At 36.7% G+C, this 22,646-nt stretch overlaps 1 protein-coding gene across 5 annotated transcripts in view; it reads left to right on the forward strand.

The window, feature by feature from the left end:
* Positions 1 to 22,646, forward strand: part of FNDC3B (fibronectin type III domain containing 3B) — a 296,648-nt gene that overhangs the window by 247,057 nt on the left and 26,945 nt on the right. For all 5 annotated transcript variants that reach the window (XM_039865044.1, XM_039865045.1, XM_039865042.1 and 2 more), the window contains 6 exons: positions 620 to 725; positions 1,606 to 1,778; positions 3,980 to 4,093; positions 4,423 to 4,572; positions 9,058 to 9,338; positions 20,336 to 20,548. In XM_039865044.1, the coding sequence (XP_039720978.1) occupies positions 620 to 725; positions 1,606 to 1,778; positions 3,980 to 4,093; positions 4,423 to 4,572; positions 9,058 to 9,338; positions 20,336 to 20,548 (1,037 nt within the window). The remainder of the gene's footprint in view (positions 1 to 619; positions 726 to 1,605; positions 1,779 to 3,979; positions 4,094 to 4,422; positions 4,573 to 9,057; positions 9,339 to 20,335; positions 20,549 to 22,646) is intronic.

Here is a 22,646-nt window from a genome sequence, read left to right on the forward strand (position 1 = left end):
ACATCCTCTCTGCACCACTTCCTCTCTGGAAAAAGAATGGGTTTGGTCACACTGCATAGCTCTGCCTTGTTTTCTCCTCTCTCAAAAAAAGGGGTTCAGCTTCCAACCAGTGGCTTTACACAACCAGTTCCTGCAAAAAGAAGGCCTCCTTATTTTAGCATAAATAGAATCTGCTGGTTAATGTCAAACTCAGTTGATTAATATTGACTTTATTTGCTTTTCTGCTCTGTATGTGGATGGTTAGCCATTTATGGCACCATTTAAAATTTTCATCCAGCTGTTGTTTTGTGTCCTCTTCTGTCCTCATGAAGGGTCTCTCTAATTTTGGTTTAAAGGAAAATAACTGTGTGTTTAGGATACATAACACTCAGGTCTACAAATCTGACTTCAGAAATAATCATTTTTACCAGTGCCAGATACAGTATATGTCCACATTTAACACACACACACACACACACGCACACGCAGATCTCATTACATAAAGAATCATGTGTACACATGGAATGTATAACCCACTTTTAGTAGCATTTACAGTTGCGGGGTGGAATTTGCCTGGAATGTATAGGTCTAATAATTCACAGTAACTAAGAGATGATTCTCTCCGGTGTTTCTCCTGCAGTGTTCTGAAAGTCTCCCTGTTCGCACACTAAGCATTGCACCAGGTCAGTGTCGACCACCGAGGGTTTTGGGTAGACCAAAGCACAAAGAAGTCCACTTAGAGTGGGGTGAGTGAACAAATCTTCACATTGACATGGACAATTTCGACAATTGGAGATTGAATTTAAGATTTGATGTTTTATAATTAAGTTGGAAGTCTTCCTTCTGAAAACCGTCTTTTTTTTTTTTCTGTTGAAATGTCCATATTCTTTTTAATGTATGTTGGCTTGGGTTTGTATTCTCCCGCTCACTGTTGCTCATCCTCCTATACCTGATGGTGCCACACGCATTCTCTACTTTTCAGAGGGCATTTTTCTAGAAAATGTTTTGTCGTAGCCAGTTTTTTTAAAGGAATTTTTCAACTTTATTCATAAAAGAAAAATTGTGTTCATTTTAGAGATGAAGCCAACAAATGGTTTATAAGGTAACATCTAATTTCTCCTTGTGTTTGCTGCTTTATCATTTGTGAGTCTTGGTGCTTTACAGTATTGATTTAAACTATATTAGCTTTTCTTGTGTCAGCAGTTTATAGCATGTAAAATGGCAAATATAAACCTGCAGAATTTGACACCACTATGTCTAAAATATAATAAAATTTCATGCCAACTTTGGTTCATTTATCTTGACTTAACGTGACCTTTGATTTCGAGTCAAAGAGATTTTCTTCCCTTCCCTTGCAGTAGACCATAAAGAAATTTCCCTAATGGTTCTATGTTTTTAAAATTATTAACATAATTAAATGTACTTGCTTTGGAAAATATAGATAACATCATTCAAAACCTTTTTCTTTTGTATGTCTTCTTTTGGGGTGGGCAGGTGGATTCTTTTATAAGAAAGATACTGAGGAGGGGCCACCTACATGATGTTTTGCAAACCTGTGGAAAATCAAATGTGATTTTTGTCAACTGGATGCACAAAAATGTGATGAAAAACATTCTCCATTTCTAGATGTCCCTGCCTCTGAAAGTGGCTGTGAGGTCTCCGAGTACAGTGTGGAGATGACGGAGCCCGAGGATGTAGCTTCGGAGGTGTACCATGGGCCAGACCTCGAGTGCACCGTTGGCAACCTGCTTCCTGGAACTGTGTATCGTTTCAGAGTGAGGGCGCTGAATGACGGAGGGGTGAGTATAAAGTTCTGATGCTTTTGTTTCTACCCTTCTGAGAATCCTCAGCAGTATCTAGCCAACCTTGATAACCATTAAAGAAGTGTATATAAAATCTTCTTTCTGAATTGATATATTGTGATTTCGTATTCCCAGCATTAGAAATTGTGTTTCTTAGGTCTTCATATCATTCTGTTTAGAGTTTAGGGATAATAAGAACATTGCCCTTTTAATGCTTTTGGTAGTTTTAAAAATAATTTCCTATTCACTCATTGACTCTATTATCAGTTATGAGAAATTAGGACTATACAATATTCCTTTATCATATTGTCTAAATTACTCAGTAATGTCTCAGATTGGTTTTTAAAACTGAAATGAGGCAATGGCTAGTGAGACCACCTTGTTTTCGTTTATGTCAAGTGAAGCTTAGAACTCTCTGGCCTTTCCTTCTATGGTTCCATTTGGAGTTGTAAAAGTGTGGGCTCTTGGAGATTGAAAATATATGTCTGTGTGATATCCACAAAGGTGTTTGTTATTTGTTGCTGCCGCTGCTGCTGTTTTAAAATTGCAAAGTGGTGTGGATTTGGGGGAGATTCATAATGAGAAATACATGACTCAGAAACTAGGGCTTTTTGGTGTGTCAAAAGATGGGTAGAAACGTAAAAGAAGGCAGGAGGAGGTCGATAAAGCACATTGCCTCTGAAGTCTCCCAAAAGTGCTAATGATTTGTATAGATGAGTTCCATGCAAATTAATATATGTAGTTAATTAATGATAAATTTTAAAGAAACTCCAACTAACAGTGACATGAAGTTGACAGTGACTTTTTTCTAATTCTATGTAGTCTCGTTTAAGCATTTCAGAAGTACATTGTGTTTTAGTCCATTTCATGTTAGCCACAACTGACTGTGAACATTTCTTCTGAAGATCTCAAACTTTCAACAGGACCTAGATTTCTTTTACTTCCCCATCAGGAAACAATTTCAGACACAGCGCAACTTTTTAAATTGAAATAACAACGTGAAACTAAATGATAAAAATATATTGGTGAGAATATAAGAAAGTCTGTGCACCCAAACTTATAACCATATAAGTAAAAAGGAGATGAATGGATGGTGATGACCACAGATGCTACAAAAATTTTATTTTATTTTTGTTTTTGCCCTTTTCCCCATCAACTTCTCAGGGGTTCTCTGCCATAACAAAGATAAATGTGCAACTCCTGATTTGAGTTTTACTTTCTCTCAGCTTTAACTAATTTATGATATAAAGAACTATCTTTAGCCTTTGTTTATTCCTGTTAAGTTGAAAGTTAACCATATATTTGACTTTTAGTCACCTTCTAAGATCCATTTCAGAGAGCTTCTCTCCTACCCGGAACCTCCCACCCCTAACCCAGTATGTTTGCAAGTTGTGTTGGAAAAAATGTGAGAGATTTTTTTTGTGTGGGTTTTTCTTTTAAATCTTTTTTTGCCCATTTTGAATAAACATGGTCACATACTTTATTAGTCTGGAATTTATTTTATTCTTTGCACCATTCTTTGAAGTATCACATATTCCACTATTAAAATGAGTGATTATGATTCTCTCGAGATGTTTTAAATCTCTAGTGGCAGTTGGCTCTGAGCAGTGTTGTCACTGATACTAATATAAAGAAAACAAGAGTGCGATATAAACCTTCAGATAGTTGAGATGGTGGAGATATGCTGAGAAAATGTTAAAGGAACATTAGTTTTCAAAATGTAAAATACCAATAAGTACTTGGAATAAGTACTTGGAATTTGATAACCAACAATTCTGAGTAGATTGTTATGTATGAAAAATTAGACTGCAGTGTACATCTGACTTGGTGTTCTTTGATGTCCTATGAAAAATGTTAAAATAGAACGCATATTGTGTCAAGAATCAGCAGGTTTTGTTTCTGATGTCGTAGTACACGAAAAATGTTTAGTAAACCAACTTTCTAATTCTTTTGAGTAAAAAGAGTGTACAAATATAATAGACACTTACCACTCTGGGAATTTATGTAGGAAAAAACCTTATACACATTCAGTTGAAAATGAAAATGCCATTAGGTAATATTGTTAATCAATTTTATTGACGATAGTATTAGCTTAGCCATTATTTGTTTATAAGCTTATATGTACATGTATGCATGAACACATACATGTGTGTGTGCGCACACACGCATACAAGCATGTGTGTATGCTTCTCTTTCAGTATGGCCCCTATTCTGATGTCTCAGAAATTACCACTGCTGCAGGGCCTCCTGGACAGTGCAAAGCACCTTGTATTTCTTTTACACCTGATGGATGTGTCCTAGTGAGCTGGGAGGTAAGTGAGACACATGTCCTGCATCACTTTCTGTTTCTTCTACTTTATCTGCCCCCAAATGCAAGTTAGGAGAAACCTACAAAGCGAAAATTTACACGTAGGTGATTTTTACACACCAATTTCCCTTGGCACTTGCTAATATCATTTAGAGTTGTGGAAATTTTCCTTGTCAGAATTGAGATGAAATTGAGTATCTCGTTCATGCTTTTCTTTTGTATGTATTTGAAATATCCTGGAGTATGTTACTGTCTTTCCCAATTTAGTTAGTCAAACACAAACATCATAGTATTTTCTCGTTGAAGTTAAGTACCCAAATTTCTGCTTTCTAGAGTCCTGAAAGCTCCGGTGCCGACGTCTCAGAGTACAGGTTGGAATGGGGAGAAGATGAAGAATCCTTAGAACTCATTTATCATGGGTCAGCCACCGGCTTTGAAATAAGGGATCTCTTGCCCGCTGCACAGTATTGCTGTAGACTACAGGTGGGTTGACATCACTCAGACGTTACTCATAAACACTGGTGTTCTGTGGAAGACTCTGGGAAACTTACTCAAAGGCTCATGATGGAGGCTACCAGGAGCGACAATATGGGGGAAAAAATGTCTTTATGAATTTGTTTCGGTATTTTACAGTTAATTTCTGCTTCTCTAAGAAGTCCCGAAATATAAGAACAAAACCAGATTCTTTCTACTTCTCATCACCCTTGTATCTTGCTTGTTTATCAATTCACTGAATAAATGACTGAATCCAAGGCAAAGGTATCACAGCTCCTTAGGGAAGGTTCCTCCTGTCTGAATTCCTCTAAGATGCACATTTCAGTGGGAAAGCCACTTAGAACTGGCAAAAGACAGAAAATGTATATACCAGCTGTTAAACGGAGCCACAGACAAACAGAGTAATTTAGACTAGTCTTTGTTAGGTTACCGGACCCACTTCCCACTTCTCAGTGACTGTTAACAAGGCTGGTTACCTGTTAGCTTCCGCTTGCGAGTCCAAATAGAATAACATCGAGGACAACTGGCTTCTAGCCTAACCCCTAAAAGTGTGGGTTTGGTTTATTGACTTGGATAATTTTTTCCCTCCTTTTTATTGTCCTAAAAAACAGGGTTATTTATTTCTTTCCATTTGTTCGGTACCATTTCTTGAGCACAACTTGTGCCAGAATCAAAGGATGTTCAAGATGATCAAGAGGAGAGATAGAAAGATTAATCAGATATGTTTCTTGACCTTGAAAAATTCTATCTTTGTACACATTTAGATTTAAATAGATGAAGAAGCAAAGATGCCAGATTTAGGTTTCCACCTGATTTAAGTTATAGATCAAATTGCTTATCTCTGGCCTCTTTGGAGAAAACATTCCTTCTGTTAAATTCTGAAGCCCACTTTATCATAAACATTTTTGAATAAATTCTTTATTATACAGCTTCCTTCCTTCTCAAAGGGAGCACCTGGGACCTAATTAACCCCTTGTCAATGACTCAGGGTCATAGCGCGTTATCCAGTCTTTATAATGGCAATGCTGAGTTATTGGGAAAAGGTTAAATTATGTGCCACACTCCTGGAACAAGGCAGGATATAGATAAAGAACTGTCTGCCACCGCAGGAAAGAACTGCACTATGCTTTTTGACTTTGGGTCTCTCTTTAAAATGTTCTTCTCACTCTTTTCCTTTCAAGTTACATGCTGTCACTTAGCATTGACTTCCCCAAACTGCATTGTAAAAGATACACTGATAAGACTAGAGCCTGCATGGTGATTATGCCTCCCCGTTTTGACAGTTAGAAGTAAAAAGTATTTTCAAATGTCTATACCTCTTTGTTATAAAATGAGTCAGACCCTGTGAAGGGGATAGTACTTTTAAGGCCGCCATTGCTATGCTAAAGAAATATTGCGGGGAAAAGGGTCTCCCTAATCTATATTGATTTCTTGGTACCCATGGACCATATATGAATTACTGTCATTTGACATTACTACAAAGTCAGGTTAAACCCAAATATTCTTTTGAATACTTGGCGCTTTAAAAATTAAATTATTATAATACCTATACTGTGTTTCATAAAAATTGGGTGAAACTGCTTGTTTTGCTCTGGAATTTTTGAATTTTTATATTCTTTCTTAAAAATATTTTAATTAATAAGTGCCAAAGTAATTATGTTCACATGAAGCATATTGTATATCATAGGCATTACTTTTATTTAGTAAAAGACTGGTAATAATAAGTCTTATAAATCAAGAAAGCATTTTCCATAGAATGAAGCTAGTAAAAGAAAGTGGAATCCTAGACTAGAAAAATAACATTATTGGAGAAATTGGTAAGATTTTAATCAGGTCTGTATGTTATTAGCACAGTTGTACTAATGTTAATTTCCTAGATTTGATCATTGTATAGTTTTATAAGGTGTTAATATTGGGGAAAGCAGGGTAAGAGATAGGGGAATTCGTACTATTTTTACAGCTTTTCTGTAAATCTAAAATTAGTTCAAAATAGAATTGTTGTTGTTGTTTTTAAGTAGGAAAAATGCTGTTTTGTTCTTGGTTTTCCCTATGGGAAGGAGAGAATTAAAGCACTGACTATTGATCCGACCTTATTCCAGGATTTTACATATTAATTTAATTTTTACAGTCCTGTGAATTAGGTGTTCCTGTCCCCATTTTATACATATAGGCTCAAAGATATTAATTTGCCTAAGATCGCAGAGTTAGAAATAATGGAGTCAAGATCTGAACTAAACTCCAACTCTAAAAGCTCATTCTTTTCCTTGTATTATATGGCGACATAAAGCTTTAGTCAATATGAACATTGAGCTTCATTATGTCTTATTTCTCTGCCCCGTGATAAATTTGTATCGAGAAATAAATCTCTAAATATATACTCTTAAAATAAATTGTAACATTAAAATTTTACTAAAAAGTTGAAGTATTGTCATGAAGTAAGACTAGATATGAAAGAATATTACTATAGAGTTTCAAAAGTGATTTAGTAGCAAATGGATGCTTTTAGCTTGCTTCTTTGAAATGAACACTAATATACAGGCATTGCCAGTTTTGTTTTGAACTTCGAAGAGCTCAGACTACTTTTTTTTAAGTTTTGTAATTTGTCCTCATAAGCTCTCCTATGAAGTAAATGAGAAAGAACTAAGTTTTAGAGTACGTTCAGTTAGGTAAGAAGGCTGCAAAATGGTTTTATCAGTTAAAAAAAATTTTTTTTTAGTAACATTCATTGAGTATATACTCTCTATCCAGTAGTATTCTAGTTTTTAGAGATACAACAGTGAACCGGAGAGATAACTTATCCTTATGGAACTTGTTTTAATCAGGGGAGTAATTAAATGAAATATGTACCATGCTGGTGATAAATGCTGTGGTGACAAAGCAAAGAAGGGAAACAGGAACTGTGGGAAATAGGGGGTCGCAGGTGGGTAACTTGACTGCAGGTTTCAATTTAGTGTTCAGAGAAGGCTCATTGAAAAGGCGACACTTGAAAGGCCTGTAGGAGCTGTGCAGAAGTCAGAGGCAAAAGCTTTCTGAACAAAAGGGGTAGCAAGTGCAAAGGCCTTAAGGTGGGAGCAAACTGTCCCTATGGAATAGCACAGAAGCCAGTGTGGCTGGAGTACAGTAATTCATGGGGAGAGTAGTGGCTGATGAAGTCAGAATGTGATAGGTTTTCTGGGAGGGTGGTGGTGGTGAGCACATCAGCCAGGGTCTCGTAGGCTATTGTGAGGACCTCATAATTTATCCTGAATATGGTTGGAGGCCATTGCAGGGGTTTGTGTCGTAGCACTCTGCTTGCTATGAATAGAGACTGTTCATAGCAAGGGCTGATACAGATACCAGTAGGAGGTCATTACAGTGCCCAGATTGGACTAGGGTGATACAGGATGTGCTAATGGCCTGGATAGGGATATGAGAGGAAGATGGCCAGTGAAGACTCAGGGATTTGGCTTGAACAACCTGAGTTTGGGAACAACTGTAGGAGGTAGTGAGGGTTTTTTTGTTTGTTTGTTTTTTGGTAAGGAGGGATTGAGAGGAGATAAGCTTTGTGGACACTTGAGTTTTAGATGCCTATTTGAATTTCAGGCAGAGATACTCAAAAGGCAATTAAATACAATAGGCTAGCTTTTAAGGCAGAGGTCCAAGCTACACAAATAAATTTGGAAGTAGGATATAAATGGCATTTACCCCCTGAGACAAGATGAGATCTTTAAAAAATTTAGCAGAGATAGAAAAGAAGAGTTGTCCGAGGCCAGAGCCCTGGTTGGTGCCCTCCAGTGTTGAGAAACATGAGTGATGAGTAGCAACCAGCAAAGCGATCGAGAAGGAGCAGCAGATAAGTAGAAACAAGAATATGGCTCCTGGAGACCAAGTGAGTGAATATTTAGAAGTGCGATGAGTGATGCGGATGTCAGCTATTGCTAACAGGTAAAGTCAGAAAGGGCTGAGAATTGACTTTAGATAAGAATTTTATCATTCATATGGAAAACAGTAGAGATCTTTTCTGAAATTCCTATTGTTGGTCCAGTGCAGCACCAGAGTTAAAAGTTAGATTACTGAATTCTAGTTTCAGCTTTGCTTCTAATTCTGGGGACGGAGTTATTTAATCTGAGTTCCCTCCTCTATGAGAGGCAGAGAAGGATATTTGGCATTTACCTGAGAGGATTGTTGGGAAGATTGTATAAGACAGCATATAAACTGCAGTGGGCTATGCAAATATAAAGGGTTATTTTTAAATTATTTTTCATAAAAGGTGATGATGGCGATGTTATCTTTCGCTTTATTAACAGAAAAGATGTGATTGTCATTTTTTGGAAAGTAGTAATTAGGTTAAAGTGAACATTCTCCAGCATTTATTTCTACCTGTGTTTCTGGAGGTAAATTGCATATTACTTTAGATTTATTTAACAGTACCTAACATGGAGGCGTTAGAATGTACAATTGGGTAATGTACTTTGTCTCGCTGTTGTCTTTTAGGCCGTCAATCAAGCTGGAGCAGGACCGTACAGTGAGCTTGTCCTTTGCCAGACACCAGCATCTGCCCCTGACCCTGTCTCTACTCTCTGTGTCCTGGAGGAGGAGACCCTCAATGCCTACCCTGATTCACCGTCTGTGTGCCTTGTACTGAACTGGGAAGAGCCGTGCAATAATGGATCTGAAATCCTTGCTTACAATATTGATCTTGGAGACACTAGCATCACCGTGGGCAATACCACCACCCACATTCTGAAAGATCTCCTTCCAGAAACCACCTACCGGTAAGTGCAAGGGAGAAGTAGTAAAGCTGCATGGATACATCAGCACTGAGGCTACAGACCCTTCAGGTTCTGAAAGCCAAATGGGTGAATTCTAGCCATTCTTAATTCATATTTTTATTAGTATATTTATATTAATAGAATATTTGTATTTTTATATTATTAGTATAGTTACATATTAGTATATTTATATTATACTAAATGCAAATTTGGCTTTAAAACATATTGCTTTATACTTTATGATTTGGTTATAAATTTATACAATTTCACCTACCATTTTAAATCAGTTCCCCACTTTCTGTGGATACCCTCTGTCCTCACCATGTTCTTGCCCACCTCTAAAGCAGGGCTCTGCTGCTATTCTGATTCCACAAAAGCAGACACAGTATAACAAAGAATTTGTGATGTGGCTTTACTCAGGATTTTACAAGGAGCCAGAGAAAGAAGTTACATCACACACCGCCAAGCAAAACTCAGTTAACATCTGCATCCTTTCTTTCTCCATTGTTCCTGTCTGGGAGCCAGCCACCTCACCTTCTCACACATCTTTTTCTTCAACGTAGCCTCTTAAAATTTCAAATCATTTATCTCTCTTTCCAAGCTATCATAGCTCACTCAAAACAAACAAACAAAAAATTAATTAAATGGTTTCTCAAGAATGTAAAGGAGAGCATATATTCAGATTCAGGACATCAGCTGTGTATTTAGGCAAGTTACTGAATCTCTCTGTGTCTCAGTTTCTTCTATAAATGAAAATGAGATTATTTACATCATAAGCATATTGTAAATAGTAAATAAATTAATATGAAATGCTTATATAGAGCCCAGCAGTATATAGCAAGTGCACAATAAATGTGCATTGTAATTTTCGTCGTCATTAAGATCACCTTCCAACAAAACTGCTTCTTGGGGTGGGGCAGGGGAGTGAAGGGGCAGGCATATAAACTTGCTGCTAGAAAAGGACTTATTATTTCATTTATTTTTTTCTGCAGTGTTATCTAGTTTGATAGCATGATATACAACCTTTTTTTTTCTGCAGAAGCTGAAGAATCAGCTAATTATTTGTAAGATACAAAAGTTCCATCCTGCTATATCATATTATCTCTGGTTTTTTCTTAGCAAATCTTTTGCGAATAATTCGTCTAAGTGTATCCATTTTGCTTTTCAAAACAATGACAGGGTGTTTTTGTTTTTTTTCTACTCTTTTTTTCTTTTAAGAAATCTCTTGGGCACCGTGCTGTATACACTGTAGGTCTATAGTACAGTGACAAACACTGTTCTTGCCCTCAGAGCACTCACAGAGTTGGGGGACACTGAAGTAGCAACCTAAGATAATAGGTTATTGTGCCATCACAGGCTAAAAATAACACTGTGGACACAGCCCTGTTGACATTTCAAAGAGGAAGACCTAGGTTTCAGAATAGTTAGGATGGTTCAAAATTGTACTGGAAATAGAAACAGAATAAAGGGGGATATGACTTACATGGATGAAGAGGCAGCCCAGGGACATTCTTCAGTTTTAGCCTTTTAAGTCAATCTCAGAAAGGCAGTCTTCACTCTTGTTTGCTAACCAAATGCTAAGTGCCTCTTGTGTCCAGAGCACTCTCACCAGGTGCTGCAAAAATCCAGAGATGATTAATCTCAGACCTCGACCTCAGGGAATTTCCCCAGTGATGTTGCTCTAAGGAGACCTGACCATGAGGTATATCTCTGGGGAAAAGTGACCAAATAAAAGTCATCTCCCAGCTGTTTCTAAAAGACCAGATGTCCAGAAGGATGTTCTTGGAGGAATGCTGGTTTTTATTAGTCAACATATAGTCAAATGACTTCTGGAAAGATTTTTAGAGCTCAACTGAAGGAAGCTGAAGTACGGAATCTTTGCTTCATGATGAAATGCCAGTTACAGTGGAAATTATAAAAAGTATCTTCCACATGTTAAAAATTTTCTCAGAGGATAATTCTGTTATTGAGAAGATGAAATGGTTTAGTAAAGTAGGGACTGTGGAAGAATGAACTGAGATTTAGGTAATTCCTCAAGACTCTATTTTAAAAGTATTTAATGGATGTAGCATAAATAATTCAATTCAGTATTAATATGCAAGGCTAATATATTGAATTGAATGTGGAAAGTCTCATTGGAAGAACGTCACCTCTTAACCTTACAGGATACCTTGGAAGATACCATTTTAGACAAATTGCATGAAAATTGAATAGCTTTAGAAAAAACAAGTCATATTGTCTGTTCTTGACCCTCCTCCCAAAAAAAGATTTAGCCTTCAGCTTTTGCTGGTCAATCTGTAAATAAATTGGATGTTTCATATTTAAGAAACTAAAATTATTATATATAAGAACATCTTTATACGGCTTTATACTAGTTTCTATAGTACAGTATCGGGTACTCTATAATAGAACTCTTGTCAACCATGGTCTTGTTTCTTTGTTTCAAAAACAACTGCAGTAATTATAGTGAAATACACAGTGAGTATTTCAAGGAACTAAGGGTGTAATTTTGGTCCAATCAACTTTTACCTCACTCTTTTCTGACCCATAAATTGGGTAAAATATAAGTGAACAGATCATGATGTTCTAGATAAAAATGTAGAATGAAACATTTTAAGTAGGCTATGGGGCTTTGATAAAGGACTTGTTTCTTTGGTTTGACTTTTTTTTTTTTTAACTTTTCAGCAGTTACAAACTGTTCTCACACTGAGTTTTTTCTTTGTCTTGTGGGGACAGAAATGTGAACCTCTAGCAAACCCACTGACGCAAAAGAGGGTTTTTTAAAAAACTAGATCCATTACTTCTCCATTGTTGCTTGCCAAAAAAAAATAATAACCGTTGGCCTCCTGACACCCTATATGGAATTTGGTTAGAATTACAATGCTGCTTTGAAAGGGATTGCTTTTAAGTTTAGAACCGAGTTTGAAATTGAGTTTGTTTTGGTTTGAGGATTAAAAAAAATGTTATTGATAACAGACGTAACTTTCCTTTGCATGCTCCCAGCCACACAGAGTCATAGCCTGCAAACAGAGAAACAAGATTACATGGTGTCACCCTTCCCAGTGCCCTAGCTTGAGCATCTCCAATGACAGGGCAGTGGTTCTGGCATCTAATCACTAGGCAGTCCATCCCACTTGTGAATAACTGTTTTGTTAAAACCTCCCTATATCTAAAATCTACACAATTGACTCTGGACCTTCTTCTAGAACAGTGGTTCTCAAACTGGTTCCTGGACCAGCATCGCCAGCATCACCTAGAAACTTGCTAAAATGTAAATTATCAAGTCCTGCTCTACACCTACTGAAACAAACTCCAGAGGCGGGGTGGCACTCCATGCTTTCAGTTGCCCCGAAGGATATTTTGGTGTAAAAGTTTGAAGCCTCTGCCCCAGAGTATTGATTCTTCATGGTTAATTATGTAAGAATTACCTGGAATGCTTTTGCAAACCATGGAAGTCTGAGTCCCACTCCTGTAGACTGTGGATTTGTGGGCCCTAGGGGGCGCCTGGTCATCATTGTCTTACCACATCAGCTGTCTGCTAAACTTAAGCACCTTCACTTCACTCAAATGTCTTCACTAGCATGGGTTTTCCGTAACCCCCTCCATCCTCTTCACTGGGTGAGTTCTGTTTCCTGATGGCCTCTTTAATGAGTAGTACCCAGACCTCCAGGAATTGTCTGGCTGGCTCAAAGAAGAGCAAGACTGTTAGCTTACTTGTTTTCCAAATGGAGCAGTTAGTTTAGTAAGGTTTACCTGAGATTACTTTTTTTGGGGCAACATTATTATATGTCTGACTCACACTGAGTTGGCAAACAACTAAAGGTAGATTTGTTTGTTATGCTCATTTATGCTCTTTCTGCTAGATAAAATGGAGATGAAAATAACATTTATTGAGTCTTTACTCTATGTCAAACACTACATTAGCCTGTCAAGAAGTGAGTCATAAATCATTTCTTCCTAACAAGATGAGATGGGCTTTATTAGGAGACAAAGTCTGAGTGGTTCAGAAGTAGCACACTGAACTCAGACAGCCTTGACTTCAGCCCTGGGTCCCTCACTTATTGTCTGTGTAACCTCTGGAAAGTCAGTTAAGTTCTCTGTGCCTCGATTTTCTGATCTACAAAACAGAGATAAATAACTTTAGCTGTCTAATCGGGTTATTGTGTGTTTTAGATAAGATTTCAGGCACTTTGTGTGGGACTTGACACATCGTAAGTAAACACTCAATAAGTTATGTGTTACTAAAATTTGTTAGAAAAGAGGTGAGCTGGAAAGTGGGTCATGACCAAATTATAGGTAGAAGTGTCTGTGGAAATCTAGCATCATCCTTTAAGCAATGGGAGACATTTGAGTTTTATTTCCGGTCAAGACAGGGGACACACACACAAACGTCTTAAGTGCCTCGAGACGGAATGATGACACCATATCCAAGGAGCTGTCAAGAGAACCAGCTTGATTGGCAGCAATGCTGAATCTGAGCCACTCCAGTTACCCTTCTAGGGGGCTTTTTCTGAATAACTTCACTCCGAACACATCTTTTTCTCCAAAGAGATTTTCTATATTAAAGCTACCATTTTATATTTCTTCAGAAGTTATCTGATGGTTATTCTTTTTATTCATATTTTTCTCTCCTTAGTTAGATGATTAGTTGGTAGATTGGTAGGGATGGGAGTATGAATAGCCTATCTTTTGTTTCTTAGGCCTCTTCTACCCCAATCTTTTGTGGTGGAAGTGAGGCTATCCTCCCGGCCCTTCCCCTCTACACTTGAGACGTCCTGAGTACTAGGATGGTTAATCATGACTGAGAAGTCAGCTTCCCCAGTTGAGGAAGGTTTGTTTTGAAAGTCGTCATTCTTTCAATACATATAGTATCGGAAATTTGATTGTGTGTGTGTGTGTGTGTGTGTGTGTGTGTAGCGCACATTATGAAGGCTATGCTCTTCTGAAGCAGGAATCTATTTGGCATCTAGAATTAGACCGTAAGTATTTAAATAGTGGATTTTCAATAAAAATTTATAAACAATATGCTTCTTAATTTGATTTATTTAATCAGTATTATCAGTGTATTGATGGATATTGTAGACTCCTGGACACTTGAAGAGATTTTTCACATCATTTTGGCCAAGATAGTGTTTCTCAGAGTTATATTACTTCCCTAATTTGAAAAACAAAATTTTGTTTTTTGTTATACTTAATTTGCAGAGCTTAAGATTTCAGAAACTGATATACAATGTATGTTAAAACAAACAAACAAAAATGATTAACATGTTACTTCAGCCAATAGAAAACTTCTCAAATTCGGGTTTGGATAGTCTTTAATTAATTTAATAAAACTTGAAAGTCTATTTTTTCTGAGATGAATTCTTAGACTTGGACTTGTTGCTTAGGTTAGTGTTTGTTTTGCTCATTAGTCTCAGGTTAGCTGACCCTGATATTTGATTATTTTCACACACTGTATTTTTCACCTCAAAACAAAACTTTTAAACTACCTACTTTAGTCCTTTTTCTGCTTTCTCATCCTCCTAGGCTCAGAGTTCTTATATGTTTACCAGAATGCAAGAAGACATAGCTTCTTTTCATTTTCTCAGTTCCTTCTGTTTCACTTTCCAGTGTTAACTTCATCATTGGAACTAACATTAGTTGGGTGCATCAGCTACATGGAAAAATGTTTACCATGCATTTTTACTGAAACAAAAAATGTGTTTTTGTAAAAATGAGGATAAGTTGAAGTGAGTGTTTTAAAATTTGGGTAGTTGATTTCAAAGGCCAAAGTTATTTTAAAAATATAAAAATATATTCGTTGACTATTTTAAATGTCTGTTTCATTGGCAGAAGGCAGTTGTTGAGCTAAAAGTGTAGTTTGAATTAAAATTATCTTTTTGTTGGATTGGAAGCTGTGGGTGGTCTAAATTATGTTAGGAGAATATGGTATGCCAGAATGCACAAAGACTTTGAACCAAAAAAGACCAGATTCACACCCAGATCTACCTATACTCACTATGTGGATCAGTGCAAACGACTGAACCTAGCCATCCACAGTTCCTTCGCTTGTAAAACAGACAAGGTCGGGATGGAAATTCGAGTTAATGTTGTACATGTCAAATCTAGACTTCAACACCTAGTAGTCACTGTGTCATTTAGGGTGAGTTATTTGACATCTCTGAGTTTAACTGCAGTTTTCTCATCTCTAAAGGCAAGAGAAAATACAAGTTCCTGCTCCATAGCACAGGCCTTGGACAGAGCAAGTTTTCAATGTTGTTTGTTGCGGTAGTCATTGGTGGTCTTCGTTAATATTTTCATGAGTTCCCAAGTTCTTTTTCTTCCCCTCCCCATCTGTAGATGGTTTAAAAAGAAGTCCTCTTAGCTGTTGCTGGGTCCTTGGCCATAATTTAGAGGAAGGAAAAGCATAGATGATATCAGCAAGTTACTCAAATTATAAAGTAAGATGGTGGTGATAATGCAGCTAAAATGAAGACTATATGCATGTGCACCCAGCACAGTGCCCTTCCTCATGGATGCTCAACACATTTTCTTTGCCATTAGAGAGAAATGCTGGTCACAAAAGAAGTCATAAGAATAGTAATTCCATAAACTAGCACTTTAAAGTGCTTTGGCCACCTTGAATCTTTTGTTTATATAGTGGAATATAAAATATTAGAAAATATAAAGTGTTTTCCATATTCATTATCTTAAGTAATCCTGTTTGTAAATGCAAAGATATTGCTATCCCAATTGTATAGTTAAGAAAACTATAACTTCAAGGTGTTAGATAATTTCTCCAAGGCTTCACTGCTGAAGAGAGTTAAAATGCTCCCGTAATATTGTGGTGGTGGTTGTCTTTAAGGCAAAGACTACATGCCTATCAAATACCTCTCAATAACAGGTCGGAGAACCACAGAGTACAAACATTAAGGAACCCAGTTCCTACCAAAATACTATAGAGGCCATGGGGAAATAAGTAAAATTACAAACGAAATAAAAAACTAAATCTACATTTATTTTGCATCTCAATAGTTGGCATTTTATAAAATATTTTTAAATTCTTAACATAATTTAGATCTCTTAGTATTTTTTTCTTTTTGAGCAAAACAACAATCTTAAGCAACCCATTACCTCACTTCCTTTTGTTTATTAAAGTAGCTAAGGGCTGTTTGGGCTGCACAGAGCAAAACCTGAAATACAAGGTGAATTTGGCTCTGGAGGACTGTGGACAAGCAGATGGAAGAAAGCTTCTTGGCCTCTGAGCTCTAGGAATCCCTGTGCCTAGAATAAAAGGAAGGAATGGAAGTCTGGACATAGACATTAATGTTAAACCTCGGAGGTGAGGAAGTTCGGTTACATCATTGAAGAAAGACTGAGACTTAATGTCTGGCTTAATTCCCTTTTCCTGAGAAGGGAAGGAGGGTGGTAATTTCTACCACCGTGATGATTCATTTTTTAAAAAAGATTTTTCTTCTCCAGTTGCAGAAAAATTTCTTACTTTTCAATCATAGAAAACACTCTTGTGTTAGTACCATAAAGTTAATTTATAAGACTCCTGTTGGGAGGCCGGGACGAGTTTATGTTAGTCTTTCAGTGTTATGTTGAGAGACTTGCATTATCTACAAGAGACCTCATGTAGTCTCTAATATAATAGAATCTGGGAAACGTAGGGCTCTTCTTTATTGGAATTTTTGCTCTACTTTATCGGAGATGAGTATCTGCTACATTCCAAACTCTGACGCAGATGTAGTCATCCAGTTTTAGATGATTATAACAAGAGCTGTTACAAACATTTGTATATAGGTTTTTGTGTGAACATAAATTTTAATTTCTTAAGAGTAAAGACCAAGAGGTGAGACTGCTAGGTCCTAAAATAAATATATTTTAAATTTTGTAAGAAACTTCATTAAAAGAAACTTTTCCATGTGACTATACCATTTTGCATCCCCACCAGCAAACTCTAAGAGTTTTAGTTCCTCCTTATCTTTGCCAGTACGGTACTAAGTATTTTTGATTTTAGCCGATTTAGTAGGGAGATAGTGGTATCTCATTACAATTTTAATTCGCATTTTCTAATGACTAATGATGTTAAATATCTTTTTGTGTGCTTACTTGCCATGTGTATATTGTCCTCTTTAGTGGAATGCCTGTTTCAGTCTTTTGCCTGTTTATTAATTGGATTTGTTTTCTTACTGTTGAGTTTTAGAGGTCTTTATGCATTCTGGATACAAGTCATTTGTCAGATGTGTAATTTGCACATATTTTCTTCCAGTCCATAGCTTGTCTTCATTCTCCTAAGAGGCAAAAGTTTTAATTTTTATAAAGTCCAGTTCTTCAGTTTTTTCTTTTATGAGTCATGTTTTTCACATCCTATCTAAAACTCTTTATACCTAATTTTAGGTAACAAGTATTTTCTCCTGTTTTCTTCTTAGAAGTTTTATATTTTACATTTAGATGTCTGGTCCATTATGAGTTAAGTTTAGAATATGAGGTTTAGATTGAGATTTATTTTTTTCCCTATCCAATTCTTTCAATGCCATTTGTTTAAAAGACGATTCTTTCTCCATTGAATTACTTTTGCATATTTGTCAAAAATCAATCGGTCATATTCGTATGGATCTTTTTCTGGGGTCTCTATTCTATTCTATTGATCTGTGTGTCTGTCTCTTTACCAGTACCACACTATCTTGATTACTGTAGCTTTATAGTCCTAAATCAGGTAGTGTGATTCTCCCAACTTTATTCTTATTTTTCAAATTCTTGTTAGCAATTTTAGTTCCTTTACCTTTAGAATCAGTTTATCTATATCTACTCAGAAGAATCCTGCTGAAATTTTATTAGAATTGCCTTATATCTATATCTAAATTGGGGGAGAATTGACATTTTTTTCTGTGTGGAATCTAATTCACAAACACAGTATATCTCTGTTTAGGTCTTCTTTAATATTTTCATCAGTGTCTTGTAGTTTCAAATTTATTTCTTTTTCCCCCCATATCTCTATGCCTTTCTCGTCCCCGACTATTTAGGACTCGTAGTGCATGGTGTCGAATGGGAGTGGTGAGAATAGATATCCTTGCCTTGTTCCCAATCTTAAAGAAAAATCATTTAGTCTTTCACCATTAAGTATAATGTTAGTAGTAGTAGTAGGTATTTCTATAGATGCCCTTTTTGGGTTAAAGAAGTGCCCATCTATCCCTAGAGTGCTGAGAATTTTTATTTTAAATAGATGTTAGAGTTCACCATATGCTTTTTCTGTGTCAATTGATATTATGTGATTTTTTTTCTTCTTTAGGCTGTTAATATGATGGAATTGGCTAAGGACTAGGGAATGAGAGAATGTAGAAAAGAAAAAAAGAGGAATGGGGGATTTCCCTCTTCACTCTGAACATTTAGAAACCACTTTCTGTCTTTGAGCCAGATTCTGTCAATGCAAACGTCTGCCCCTGGATTTCAGGCTACATTGAGTTCAGTCTGAGAGACAAAGGAGGGAAAAATGGTACACTCACTGCTGTTTGGTGATATTTCAAATTCTTGCCCAAATTCTCCAGCTACCATTTATTTTTCAGAGTTCTTGAATTGCTCCATTTATTATGTTCAGGTTTAATAGCTTCGTTCAGTGGGAGAGACAAGGTGGAGTGTACACACTCTCTCTCACTTGGGAATAATCTTTCTTTTTCTTCTTAACAGTCTATATTACTATATTAACTTGCTGAATTATGTAACCTTTAAATTTGAAGAATTAAGGCTAATTTGAGGTCACAGGATGAATTTAACTATGGTAATACTTAAATGACATTTTTTTGTTTATAAGCAATAATTGTAAATGAGAAGTGCATAAACCTAAATTATAAGAACATTCTAAACTGATTTATTTCCTAAGAATTCATCTCTTTCACTATTTTTTTTTATTATCATGTGTTTTAAAACACTTTCAAATTCAAATCAAATTTAAATGTGGCACCACACTGCCCAGTCAGCTAAGTAAGATGACTGTGTACCTAGCAAGGAGTGTGGGTGGAGGCCTAGTAACGGAGATGGAGGAGATGCTGGCCTGGGGATGGTTTTAAGTGGGTGAAGCTGTGGAAATGTCTGAGGCTACGGAGAGAACTACCCACAGTGTCCAAGAGGTGGAGGAGGAAGGCCTCTGCAGGCATGTGCAGGCAGCCAACTGCCAAGAGAAAGTGAGCTGCAGTAACATTGAGTCACTGTAGGAAGAAGTATTGAGGATGAGGATGGAGCTGTGCTATCAATGTGTTATGTGATGACCTTGGAGAACTATTTCAGTTAACTAGTAAGGAAATAGAAGAAGAAGGAAAACAGAAAGAATAATAGGATATTATTTTTATATACATTTTAACTATTTCATTTTAAAATCCTAGACCATGAGGACAATGTTAATATAATAGATCTTTATTACCCATAACACCTCACATAATAAACATCCAGTTAAGATTTTTGCACATCTCCATGGCATCTTGTTACCAGCAGTCTGCACACTTAGCTCCGGGTATGGACTAGCAGAGATTATTGGGGGAAGCTCGAGAAATGGGGAGGAGAAATGCCCTGTTGAAGAGCTGTTGTCCTTTGCTTTTGAACTATGAAAGAGACTAATTTGTTTTTTATTTTGTTTACTCTTTATAGCCACTTACTTCCAAAACCAAATTTGAGGCAGCTAAAGGGTGGCTAAAACAAAAAATAAAAGAATGTCTTTAGAATTGTCTTTGCTCAGACAACAGCTTTTTTTTTTTTTTTTTTTTTTTTTTAATTAATGATATCTTGAGATATCTAAGGGATATCTTGTTAATGCGCTTTAATTTTTGGTGTTTGTTGGATGGATAGTATAATCTGTCCTCCAAGCTGCCCAGTTCTCTATTTGTCTTAATAACTTTAATTTGTTTTTCTTTATTCCGTGATACTGTTTTAGGGGCAAGTAAGAAATACTCCACACAATGTTTATTTCAAATGAGAAATCACTGATTCTTAAGTTTGCAATGTTTGTATTTTTTTCCTTTTTCCAGGATCAGAATTCAGGCCATAAATGAAATTGGAGCTGGACCATTTAGTCAGTTGCTTAAAGCAAAAACTCGGCCGTTACCACCCTTGCCTCCTAGGCTTGAATGTGCTGCAGCTGGGCCTCAGAGTCTGAAGCTGAAATGGGGAGACAGTAACGCCAAGACACATGCTGCTGATGACATGGTGTACACTCTACAGCTGGAGGACAGAAACAAGAGGTGAGGTCGGGGTGGGGGTGCGTGGGAAAATTGTATGGCTTTGGCTTAGGCTTTAGGATAAAACGCTACTTGTTTATTCGTCCTCTAAAACGCTTTTGCTTTGTTGAAAGATTTCTTGCATTTTTATACCCAAAGTTATACCTTCTATTCTCCCTTTGGAATAACTAAACAAATATTCTGAAGATCCTGATTTCCTTGCATGTGATAATATATGTGTTTGTTTTTTTCTTTCATAAAACCAGATAATGGAGGGAAATTATCTAAAAAGAAAATTGTCAAATTCAAGTCTACGTGATGTAATACCATTATATTAGTCACGAGTGCAGAAGGAAATAAGACTCAGAGATGTTATCTCTTTAAATATTCAGTAACCATCAGGACAAACATGTTTACCAATCTGAAATAGCTGTGGTGACATACAGATGGGGATAGTACTCTGTAACTATGGGCAATGCAATATCAAATTAACCAGAGCAAATAGGTGATTCTTCATAAGACTCCATGCCCAGGAAACACTCTTGGCCACAGAAATCAAATCCAGCCTTTCGTATAGTATTTATTTAACGTAACTTCATTTCCTCTGAAAATGGCCAGTCATGAGATAGGCAACTGAACTGTATTTAAAAATAATTCAAATGTAGAGTAAAAGTTAATGATGACAGAATGTTCTGTTACCAAAAGGCCAAATCAGAGAATCAGATGAAGGAGGTGGGATCACTATAAAACCAAGACAGCCCGTTGGAATGGACACATACTACTACGTCCTTATGGCATACCTACTGAAGCACAAAACCAGTGTTAGTGTAGAAGTATTTCTGTTTTCCCATTTATGCACTGTAATATCGTGTTCCTTTACACGGGGAACTGGGTTTAGGTGCACAGAAAGCCCCGTCCAATCTCCGCTTCAGACTTTAGAGTATTTTGATTCATCTCAGTGCTTTGGAGTCCTGCTGTGTGGACAATACTGTTTGAGGTGGGCCTGAAGTGGCTCAAGAAAAAAAACAAGGCCCTACCTCCGGGAGCATAATATCAATCCATGAATTATCATAGGACATTTGTGTCATTGAAAAAAAGAGTCCTGGGAGTATGGAGGAGGCAGACATAGGGGAAAACCAGTCTGGGAGTTTGAAGAAAATAAAGACCATTTGGTTGCAAAGATCAGGCATGGCTTTTTGAAACAAGTGACATTGAACTTGACTTTGAAGGACCTGTCAAATCTAGTAGTTTGACTACAGAAGAACAAAAATGTGATTGCCCTACTGGAAACTAGTCCTGGTATAAAAAGCACAGGTAGGTTCATTAGAAGTTAATGCATACTCACTCATTGACAATATCGTTCATCTGTCAAGGCACATCTTTGTGCCTTTGGATACATTTTCATAGCCTCATTATTTTACTGGCATGGGACTCCTCTGGGCTGGCAAGAATAGAAATTCTGGACTAACAAATCAAGATAATGTTTAAAGCTAGTATTGGGGAAAATTTGTAAACAAGCCTTTATGTTTTTTTCTTGGGCTTTTGGCCTCCATTGGTGTTAGAGCCTTCCTTGAAGAATGCCTTCTAAATGTACTGTTTTAGAAAAATTGAAGCCCAGACACAAAGTTGGTGGCAAAATTGAAGTCAGAGATGTTGCCTCCTGACTCCCTGTACAGTTGCCTCAACTGTTAACCCACAAGAATGTGGGGAGAGTGACAGCTCTGCACCAAACCAGCCGTCCCCATCGTGCTGCAGTGCTGCCCTGTGTGGGATATCTGCCTGAGATGCCCCAGAAGGAGAACTGTACTGATGCTCAGCACAAAAGCTCCATGAGCACTGGTCCAAATGAATGTGTTGTCATGAGACAGAAAATAGTGCAGAATCTGGTAATCAATACATGTTCTTTCCTCAAAAAAAAAAAAAGCACTGAAAACTGGCCTTGTTAATCATATAAATGACATGCCTAAATTTAAATGGCAACTTAAGAAAAACTTACTATTAGGAACAGTATTTTTCTTAATTTTCTGAGCTATAGTCCAAATTTATCTTTTTTAAATTAGATTTGTCAGTGCTCTTAGAAAATTATTAAAGCGATGGCAAAATAGAGCATAATAAATTCCCA

This window comes from Pteropus medius, unplaced genomic scaffold (genome assembly GCF_902729225.1).
Source record: "Pteropus medius unplaced genomic scaffold, Ma_sr-lr_union100, whole genome shotgun sequence".
NCBI classification, from domain to species: domain Eukaryota; kingdom Metazoa; phylum Chordata; class Mammalia; order Chiroptera; family Pteropodidae; genus Pteropus; species Pteropus medius.